Source organism: Perognathus longimembris, chromosome 16 (assembly GCF_023159225.1).
Source record: "Perognathus longimembris pacificus isolate PPM17 chromosome 16, ASM2315922v1, whole genome shotgun sequence".
Classification (NCBI taxonomy): domain Eukaryota; kingdom Metazoa; phylum Chordata; class Mammalia; order Rodentia; family Heteromyidae; genus Perognathus; species Perognathus longimembris.
The window spans coordinates 30,109,194-30,120,715 of record NC_063176.1 but is presented as its reverse complement, the minus strand read 5'-3'; the positions used below and the strand labels follow the sequence as shown (position 1 = coordinate 30,120,715).

At 41.8% G+C, this 11,522-nt stretch overlaps 1 protein-coding gene across 1 annotated transcript in view; it reads right to left on the bottom strand.

Moving 5' to 3' along the window:
* Nucleotides 1-2,074: 2,074 nt before the first annotated feature.
* Nucleotides 2,075-11,522, bottom strand: part of LOC125364517 (5-hydroxytryptamine receptor 5B-like) — a 194,157-nt gene continuing 184,709 nt past the window's right edge. Inside the window, 2 exon segments of the mRNA XM_048364119.1 lie at nt 2,075-2,266; nt 2,717-2,884. Of these exon segments, the coding sequence (XP_048220076.1) occupies nt 2,075-2,266; nt 2,717-2,884 (360 nt within the window).

Here is an 11,522-nt window from a genome sequence, read left to right as displayed (position 1 = left end):
TTTGCTGGTAAGGTCAGCATCCCTTGATTCTAACTTGCTGTAGCACATTTTGCTACATTACACTTATGGCAGAAGTAGATTTGGTTTCATAAATGAAAGGTCCCCCAGGATCAAGACAGCGTCATAAAAAAACAAAGACAGGATCATACTATTGTAGCAATGCCTAGTCTCAGGGATAAGGGTTAAGCCCTTTTAGGTTTATAATAGTATGATATACAACATGAAGGTGAGAAGGCAGGACAACCATCTGTTACTGCATACCACAGCTGTGGAGAAGCCAAAAAATTTCATTTGTAACCTTCTGACATACCTTAAGAGTGGAAAAAGGGGACAGGAAAGCAATTTGTGGTTGTTGATTAAATGACAGTAATAGAAACAAGAAAACTTTATTTGTTAAAAAAACTTTATTCAACAAAAATGTAATAGAATAAGCTATGTGCTGGTGGCTCACACCTGTAGTCCTAGCTACACAGAAGGCTAAGATATGGAAGACTGACATTCAAGCCAGCCTGGGCAGAAAAGGATGAGACTTCATCTCCAAAATAAACAGAAAAAAATAGGGCTAGAGGCATGGCTCAAGTGGTAAAGCACCAGTCAACAAGCAAGCTAAACAAGTGAAGTGTAAGGCCTCGACATCAAGCCCACCAGGTACCACCCAAAAATGTAATAAAGCAAATAAAAAGATGGAAGAAAAATGATAGAAACCCTATGTAACAAATTAATGAAATCACAGTATGTTAAAATGGATAAGGATCCATAAAGGAGTGTCAATAAAGAAAAGATCAAAAAGAAACTCACAAGCCAAAAGGTTTCATTAAACATGAAATGGGTATTCTTCAGTCTGGCTGGAGAAGAAATGGCATGATTCCCTTACAACTAAGGTTTCTTCTATTAGGCAGGGAAAGTGAAGTCAGGTGGGGCAACGGTCAGGGGACATAAGGGCAGGATGGGAACAGGAGAAGCGGATCTTTGTGCAGAGATGGGGTCTTATCTTAAATAACAATACATGGTTATCTTAAATAACAATACATGGACTGGGCAAGGAGTGCAGAAGAGTGGAAGAGACAGGGAAAAGTCTAGTTGCTGTTAGTTTTTATTTCAGAAAATTAACCCAGATACTTTGGCTACCACACAAGCACATGCACTTTAAAAAGCAGGCTCTTTTTTTTTTATTAAAATGTAGAGGAATTTTTAACATAAAATAGGAATGTCAGAACTATAATTAGAAAGTGATGGTAAGGAGAGCTTTATTAAAAATTAATGATGTTCTTTAAAAGGTCCCTCAGAAATGCCTGGGGTGATTATATCTTTTCAATATGGTTACCAAGGTAAGGCTGACATTTAATAACTACATCAAACCAGCAGGCACCCATAGAAATCAGAGGGAAGTGGATAACAGAATGGTTTGCCAAGCTGATTTTCCTGGTCATTTAGGGAAGATTCAATCCAGGAACTGAATGAGGAAGGTGATGTAACGAAGAGATGAATGGGTGGAAGGATGGCAGTCATGAGTGATTCATGATTGGAAGGAAGGGCTTTAGGGGCCAAGGTAAAGAGGGCTTGAGCCACTCCTGGCATGGTACCCGGGGCAAGCTCTTCTCACTCTGGGCCTTAACTTTTTACCTATCCTGGGGTTTAAACTCAGGGCTTCCAACTCACTTAGCTGCTTGCTCACTGGCGGTGCTCTACCACATCATCTGCACATCCAGCTTGGCATTTTTGCTAGTTAGAGGTGGATTTTGGAGGACTTTTCTGCCTGGGATCTTTTCAGACCTCTATCCTCCAGAGCTCAGCCTCTTGAATAACTAGGATTACAGCTGTAAGCCACTAATGCCTGGTGGCCTCAACTTCTGTAATACACAGAATTGGTTAGCAATGTCTAAGAACCATGGGAAGCTGAGACTGTAAATGAAATAGAGCATCTCATTTTGAGGGGTGGCATCAAGGCCTCACTTAAAATCCTGTGTAATGTTTCTGTCAGCATTTGCAAGTCCTCTGGCTATGTGAAATCAAAGACAGATGTTTAAAATGATGTGCCAGGAAATGTATCCCTGTAATTTCCCCCACCTGTACCCTAGAGGCAGTGATACTGAATTGGATTTGGATGCTGTGAAGCATCTGCATTTCTTTGTGAGGGTGGCAAAAGCCTCTTGATGACGCTGTGTACATCCTTCATCTTTTTTCCCTCAAGAATGCGATGGTTAGGTCCCAGATTGAAAACAGTATTAGAAAGGTATCTGCTATAGTTCTTGGACTGGGGTTTGACCTTTGGAAAAATGCAAAATTTGAAAGTATGAAGGATAAAAAAAAATGTGAATGGAGCAAATTTTGTCTTCCAGGCACTGTGCTTGATGTTTTATGTTCACCTTGGACTAAATGGTCATGATCATGGTCCAGCACAGTGGTCTCCCACAGCCTCTGTTAGGAGAAATAAGCTTGAGCAGCAGTAATGTACTACCCTCATCTAGAAGAAGTTGATTTCACTCTCATACTGAGTTCAGTGTGGGTCTGGTAGCTTTCCCGCATAAATCTCTTGTAGACAGTAAAGCATGGATTTAATTTTTAACTATGGTATCTAGCACAGGTGGTTCCAAAGTTGATGGGGAAAGAGAGGGGTGTGGAGATGAATCAGCTGGTAACTGTCTTCTCCTGGAGTGGACATGACACACAGATATCAGGTGGAGAAACTGGTTGGTGCCAAATCCAAAGGCAGTACGTGCTTTTCAGTACTTCGTCCTTCCACCTCGCATTTGTCTTCTGAGACCTGCCCCTCTGCACCTGAACATCGCACCTGCAGAGGAATCAGACAGCATAGACCCTCAAGGTGGGCGCCAGGAAACAGGACCTCCAAACTACCCACAGCAACGGCGCCTTTCCAGGAGGGCTAAATGCAGCAGAGCAGACATATTGTCAACATCTCTCAGTGAACAAATTTAATTCCTGGCATGGCTGGCTGACTCATGCCCTTTCTTTCCCTCCCCCTCCCTCCTTTCCTCCGTCTCTCGCTCTCCCCTTCCCCCCTCTCTCCCTCTCCCCTCCCTCCATCCCTTCCTCCCTTCCTCCCGCCCTCCCTCCCTTCCTCCCTCTTTCTTTCTTTCTTTCTCTCTTTCTCTCTTTCTTTCATTCTTTCTTTCTTTCCTTCTTTGTGCCAGTACTAGGGCTGGAACTCAGAGCCTGGGAATTGTGAAGAGCTCTTTCACTCAATGTTGGCACTCTGCCACTTCAGCCATAGTTCCACTTCTGGCTTTTTAATGCTTAGCAGCAGATAAAAGTCTCACAGACTTTCCTGCCTGGGCTGCCTAGCTAGTATTACAGGTGTGAGCCTGGAAGCTGGACTTTCATTTTTAACTAATTAATGCTTGTTTGTTTTCCTTTTCAGATTTAATTTGATTTTTTAATTAGCATACACTATAAATACAAGGGGGCTATATTGTAATAATTCCACACATGCATACAGTGTGCTTTGAATAAATCCACTTAATCCATTCCATTATATTCCCAATCCTCCTCTTCCCTGCCCCCTTTTCAAATAGAATTTGAGGGGCTAAATAAGCTGTCTTCAAATATATGTGTGTATGCATATGAATATGTATGTGTACATATGTGTATATGTGCATGTACCTTGATTCTCTTTACTGCACACTATCTTTTCCTTTACAATACCCTCTAGACAGTCCTCATTTTACATTTATGTCCTGTATTGTTATTAATCATCATTATCACTTCAGCTCTGTATTCCACAAATGAGCAAGAACATATAGTATTTGACTTAACTCACTCAACATAATGACTCCAATTCAAATATATCAAAAAGATTATATTTTCTTTCAAATGTGAACTTAGCACCTATGTTAAAAATCATTTGGCTATAGGGGTGTAGGTTCACTTCTATTGATCTATTACTCCATTAATCTGTGGATGTCAGGTGGCATAATACTTCCTGCCATTCTTTTTGCTCAATTGCTTTGCCTATTTGGGAGTTCTTCGGGTTGTGCATACATTTTAGAACTATTTTTGTGGGGCTTTTTCTTCTAGTTTTGCGAAGACCCCCATTGGGTAACAAACTGTATAAGAAATGTACCCAAGGCCTAACGTATGAAACTGTAATCTCTCTGTACATCACTTTGACAATAAATAGGAATAAAATTGTTTAAAAGTCTCCCATTGGTATTTTGAAAGGGATGTCATTAAATCTGTAAATCCCTTTGGGTACTTTGGACCTTTTAACATCAATTTATGAGCACAGGATATCTCTACATTTTTGTATCCTCTACTCAGCATTAGTAATACTTGTAAAAGGAATCTTTTAAGCCATCTAGACTGGGGCTAACCTGGATTGTCCTGGATCCCCTAACTTCAAGGACCTGTACAGTCCTAAGAAGAAGGGAGGTGTGTTACAGATCCATGCTGAGTCTAAAACAGATGTCAAAATTCAAGTCTGTCACACCAGCCTACAGGTGTCTGATGCTGGAGCTTGTCTGGGGGTGTCCATCTATGAGCTCCAACTTGTGCATGGTGCCTTCTGTTTCTACCAGGAGCTGTGTCTCAGCCCAGAGGGCCTGACGCTTGGTTCCAAGATTAATCTTTGTGCTTACTTCCATGCTGTGCTCCCCAGAAGCTTGAGTGCTGCTCCCACTCTGCTCCCTGAGGTTGGAGGAGGGGTGGAGGCAGTCAGCTCCAGGAGTTGGGCTATCACTTCGCTGTAATATTCTTTCTGGCTCCAACTGTATCACAATGCTTGTCCTTGCCTTTACTTCCATTTTTTTCCTCTCATTAGGTTGTTGGTAGAGAGCAAAGAAGGGAAAGAGAAACAGAGAATGTAGACATCTGTGGTGCTGGGACTGTTTACACATTTGACTTTGTAATAAGCGTCTCTGTACATCTATATGGTTCCTAGACAATGTTGGAAGAGTGCAAACACAAACTCTAAACTCTTTGATTTTTTGTAGGTTTCATAATTTCTTGCAAATTACGTCTCTTTATTTCTTTTTGTCTGGGTGCTGTCCCTGAGCTTTTTAGCTCAAGTCTAGAATTCTAGAGCTACAGCTCTACTTCTAGCTTAAAAAATTGTTATTATAAAAGTGATGTACAAGTGGGTCACAGTTATGTAAGTCAGGTGAAGAGTACCTTTTTTCTTTCTTTCTTTCTTTCTTTTTTGCCAGTCCTGGGGCTTGGACTCAGGGCCTGAGCACTGTCCCTGGCTTCTTTTTGCTCAAGGCTAGCACTCTGCCACTTGAGCCACAGAGCCACTTCTGGCCAGTTTCTGTATATGTGGCGCTGGGGAATCGAACCCCGGGCCTCATGTTCATGAGGCAGGCAGGCACTCCTGCCACTAGGCCATATCCCCAGCCCAAGAGTACCTTAGTTTTTGGAAAATGTCATCCCTTCCTTTGCTTTCTCCAGTGTTTCCCTCCATTTCCACTCACAATTGACAAGTTATATAGTTAATTTTCAACAGTGTCTAGTGAGTACAACTGCTGCTTTTTTTTTCCAGTCCCGAGGCTCAAACTCTGGGCCTGGGCAGTGTCCCTGAGCTTCTTTTTGTTCAAGGCTAGCACTCTACCACTTGAGCCTCACAGTACCACTTGCTTTTTCAGTGTAGTTTATTGGAGATAAATGCCTCACAGACTTTTCTGCCCGGTTTGGCTTCGAATCCATGATCCTCAGATCTTAGACCCTTACTATCTGGGATTACAGGCATTAGCCACTTGTGCCCAGCACCACTGCTGCCTTTGTTCAACTGCTGTACGTCTAGATTTTTGAGGATTAATTGGAGATAAGAATTCATGGTTTTTCCTGCCTAGGCTGGCTTTGACCCACAATTCTCAGATCCTAGCTTTCTCAATAGCTACGATAACAAGCATGAGCCAATGATGCACAGCAGTAAACGGAATCTTTGAACTTCCTGCAAAGTGAGGCATGTAGCTCACTCAATTTGCTGACCTTTACTGAACAGTGCCCCAGAGGGAGATGCTTCATGGGCCTGGCCTTCTTGGAGGGCTCACCTCAGGTTTCGAACCCACTGCAATAATCAGGAGTCTGAAGATGGACTGGGCCTCATTCCTGGACATGTCCCAATAAGGAACATATCAGAACAGCAGGACAGGACAATGCATATGAATAACAAGACCTTTCCTCTCTCCTTGCTCCTTCTCCATGTACTGAGCATAGCTGTTTTGGAGTGCACAGAACTGAAGATAAAAGACATGGTCTCAACAGAGAAACTGGGAAGGTAAAAGGAGATGATTTGGGATCAGATGATTCTGAAGCTGGAATCACATAGGTAGCCTATCTTCACGAATGCATTGATTTCACTTTTCCTTTCTCAGCATCAATCCCAGTGGATTGCCATACTTGAGCAAATGAACTCCCAACAACAAAAACTATGTTTTTCAGACATTAACACGATCACAACTGCCCCTTAAGCACAAGTGCATTCTGTTGTGTGTTTTACTAGACTGAAGGAGTGGTTGACTTACATCAAGCCCAAGTGTGCTCTTGCTTTTATGCTTACAAGGAATATTCCTTGCTTGGTTTCTTTTGCACACGAAAAGCAGCTGAGGTAATTTCCTGCTCTAGGTTGTCAGATGAGCTAGACACTTTGTTTACGTGGGGTGATATTTTGGTTACTTGTCTCTTGACAGCACTCTGGAGAAATCACACTTGGAGCTTGGATGTAACAGAGAAAATGAAGTCCAGCGATTCCAAGCCAACCTGAGAGCTGTGCTTAGAAATGGGGCATGTCAGTTATAATCCAACTTCACATCAACTCCACTACAGGGAGCTCCCAATGTCCTCTCTCCTCCCAGAGATGTGATGCTTGGTTATGCACTGGTCTGGTACTGAGTATCTGGCCCAACATGGCAGTAGCATTTTCTAGAGAAGGGAGGAGAGGAGCATGAAGCTGATGTCTGAGCTCCTATGCTACACTACAATCTCACTGCAATCCTCAGAATGAACGTATGCTATAGAAAACGTTGGTCTTTGTTATAGGTGAAGAAATGGCACTTGAAGTGGATTCATCACTAACTGTGAATGCTCTGAGCATTGCTTTCTCATTCATTCCTACACAGCTGCTGTCATACCTCAGGTCCTAGACAAACATTCAAAACTGTGAAGGACCTCTGACTTTACCCTATTTGCTAGTTAGTAAGGCAACCTACTATAGTTTACTATGTGGAAAGAAAACGCTGTACTTTTGGTATGGAGGTCAAGGGAGGCTGTCAGGTCATGTGAGCTTTGTGTTCCTGGCAGTCATCTTCCCACCGATGCTGCTCAGGAGGTATCTGGGCCTGCATCATAACCCAGAAATTCTCAGATCATGGCACCCAAACCTTGTCTACAGTTGGGCAGTAAACAGACCTCATCATTTTAACTTGTTATGTGGTCCAGTCCCTTTGTGCCACAATAACAGAATCTCTGAGATGGATAATTTATAATCAAGAGATTTATTGGCCCACCATTCTTGGGGCTGGTGGGGAGAAGGACTTTCAGTACTGTCATGGAGAGACAGGTTTGGAGAGGCAGAGTGGTTTGCTAGTTCTCAAGCCCCAGTCTGACACTGAGGCTCCTGCTTTTATTATTTAATATTGGAAGGATCTTTATTCTCTTCCATCCTTACCTTATGTGTGTGTGTGTGTGTGTGTGTGTGTGTGTGTGTGTGTGTGTGTGTGTGTGTGCGTGTGTGTGTGTGCATATATGTGCATATTTGAATTTAACCTATGTTGTATACATATATGGACATATCCATGTACGGACATATCTATCCATCATGCTATTGTGGTACATATTTTATGCTACTGAGGTTTGAACTTGTTAGGGAGGTGCTCTACTATTGGAGTCATGCCTCTATAGCTTTTTCAGATAGAGTCTCACAATTTTGCCTGTGGCGGATATTGGAATGTTATTCTCCTACTTGTGTCTCCCATGGAGATGGGACTACAGGTAGCCTTTTGGTCCTGGGGCTTGGGTTCAGGTATTGTCCCTTGAGCTTGCTTGCTCAAGGTTCATGCTTTGCCACTTGAACCAGAGCTCCACTTCTGGCTTTGGGGTGGTTAATTGGAGACAAGATTTTTGTGGACTTTCTTGCCTAGGCTGGCTTTGAACCATGATCACCAGATCCCAGCTAGGATTAAAGGAGATAGCCACTGACACCTGGTTCACCTAATTTTTTTTGATGAACTATAGTTTAAGTCCTTTCCTTCCATTTCCCTTCCCTCTCCCCTTACTTTTCCCTTTTCCCTTCCACTTTCCTTTCCTTCTTTTCGTTTCCTCCCTTCCTTCCTTGCCAAGGCATGCCAAGGCCTTGTGCGTGCTAGAAAAGCACTCTAACACAGAGGTACATCCTTAGTCCCAAAAATGTTTTGTATACATGAAGCCCTGGGTTCAATTCCCCAGCACCACATATATACAAAAGGCCAGAAGTGGTGCTGTGGCTCAAGTGGCAGAGTGTTAGCCTTGAGCAAAAAGAAGCCAGGGACAGTGCTCAGGCCCTGAGTTCAAGGCCCAGAACTGGCAAAAATAAATAAATAAATAAACACAGAGTACAATGGGGCATGGTCTCCTTGATATATTACTGTTAGAGAAATCAAAGAGGACACAAGGAGATGGAAAGACCTCCCATGCTCATGGGTAGGCAGCATCAATATAGCGAAAATGCCCATATTGCCCCAAATGCGATACAAATTCAATGCAATCCCCATCAAGATCCCAGTTACATTCTTCCATGAAATAGAGAAAACAACTCATAAATTCATATGGAAGAGCAAAAGACCTAGAATAGCCAAAGCAATTCTAGGCAAAAGAATACCAGACTTCAAACTCTATTATAGAGCCATCATAGCAAAGACAGCCTGGTATTGGTAGGAAAATAGACCTGAAGACCTTGAAACTACTGAAGGTCAGAGCAAAAAGGACGTTAGAACTTAAAGACACAGGAAGGACCTTCCTGAATATAGTCCCAGGGGCACAACAGATAGGGGAGAGTCTCAACAAATGGGACTAGGACAAAATAAAAAGTTTCAGCACAGCTAAAGACATAGTCACCAATCTAGAAAGACAGCCAACCATATGGGAAAGGATTTTCACCAGCACAGCAACAGACAGAGGCCTAATATCCGTCATCTACAGAAAACACAAAAACTAACCCCCTCCAAACCCAGGAAAACAATTATTAAATGGGCAAAGGAGCTAAAGAGAGACTTCACAGGAGAAGAGATAAGAATGGCAAAGAAACATCTGAGGAAATGTTCAACATCCCTGGCAGTAAAGGAAATGCAAATAAAAACAACCCAGAGATACCACCTCACTCCAGTTAGAATGGCCTATACTCTGAACTCGGGCAACAACAAATGCTGGAGGGCATGCGGGGAAAGAGGAGCCCTTCTCCACTGTTGGTGGGAGGGCAAATTAGTACAACCGCTTTGAAAACAGTATGGATGTTCCTCAAAAAGCTCAGCATAGACATACCTTATGACCCAGCCATACCACTCCTAGGCATCTATCCTGAACAACAGGTCTCAGGATATCCAAAAGACATCTGCACATCCATGTTCATCGATGCACAATTTACAATAAGCAAAATATGGAAACAACCCAGATGCCCCACTGCAGATGAATGAATACAAAAATTCTGGTACCTATACACAATGGAAAACTACATAGCAAATAGAAATGATAAAACATTGGTATTCGCAGGGAAATGGTCAGAACTTGAACAAATAATGTTGAGCGAGACAAGCCTAGAAGACAGAGAACAAAGGGGCATGGTCTCCTTGATATATTACTGTCAGAGTGTGTGTGTGGGGAGGAGGGGGAAGACAGTGGAGACCAGGTCTGTGAAACAAAAAACTATTCAAATGGTATTTCCACAGGTTTCTGTCATCGACCTTCCATTATGTATCTAAAACCAAACAACTAGTACACATAGAAAGGTTTAGAATAGACCTATCAGTGGATCACAAAGGCTCAACAGCTATGTACATAGGATCATATAAGACGAGGATAAGCAAAATCAACCCCAAGAGAAGAACCCAGGAAGATTCTATTGTTGACATTACATGTAAAGTTCTAGGTGAATTTCCTTTGGCCTCTGCCACGTGGTTACTGTATATGATTTCGGTACACTGGGTATTGTATATATGCCTACCTGACCTAGGGAAGGAAAAGAAAAACGAGGGTTTAAGATATCACAAGAAATGTATTCACTGCCTTATCACGTAACTGTACACCTTTTGCACAACACCTTGTCAACAAAATTTAATTAATAATAAAAACTAACTAAATAAACAAAAACATTTTGTAGCAAAATAGTTGGGGAAGAAAGGGTGCGTGTAGGATGAATCTAGTTTATTCTAACTAAGGGACTGTATGTTAAATCTATTCTCTCCACAAGTTTCGTCTTCATCTGAGATTGAAGTTGTCAGAGGGGAGTGGTTTATTTAGTGTTTTGTGATGACTCTGGCTTACAACACTGTCATGTAAGTATACAGAGAAAACCCATGTAAGCTGGGAAGCAACGCAAGTGTTGGTAGTTTCTTTGTTTTCATCAGTTCCGGAGTTCTTAGACTGTTACCCAGTAGTAGCATCTGCAGGGAGGTGTGAACTATCTGAAAGAATCTATGAGCTTTGTGGGACGTATATTGAAATTATGTCAAGTCATCTGAAAATAAAGTCTATGGGTTTACTCTGTAGACTTCAGTACCTAAAAGAATGACCACATAAAGCAGTCCATTCAATAAAGGAGGAACAAAGGAAAGGAGCTAATATTTCTCAAGTATCAGACACTATGGTAAGGGATTTACATATTATATCTTGTTTAATCCTCACAGTAACACTACTGAGTGAATATTAGTATCTTTGTGTTTAAGAAGAAGGTGAGAACTTAATGAAAGGCATGCAGTGAGAAAAAAAGAATAATCACTTATTAGGAAATACTTTCAAATTCAAGCCAAACTAAAATTGCATTTCAAATGTATTATCGTGCATTATAATCATATAATGTAGTATAATCATATTTCCAGTCTAAGAATTCCTATCAATAATTACCAAGAATCATGCAAGAATTATAAGCACTAGAATGACAAGCCAAGTTTCCAGACTTAATAATTTTACTTTAAAAAAGTACATGCAAATTTAAAAATAGCATAGAAATTAAATGACATCATACATATAAACTTTCTAAGCCACGTTTTAAGGCTTTTCCAATTTTAAATACATCCCGGTGTGGAGTTTTGGAAATATCAAACAAATCATCACATTGCCCATTTTACCGTCAGGTTTCCAGTTTCCAGCAGCAAGGAACAGACAGATAGTCCTGTCCTACAGAATGCCCATTTTACCATCAGGTTTCCAGTGTCCAGCAGCAAGGAACTGACAGAGAGGCCTGTCCTACAGAATGGGTTTATACACATCTGAGTCCTTCGGGCTCAATCAACTGACTTTGTGACAGCTCAGTCTTTTTCTACCACGTGTGCACTTGACCCTGGGGCCTGCCTCACCATGCATGGACCAGCTAAGCTGCA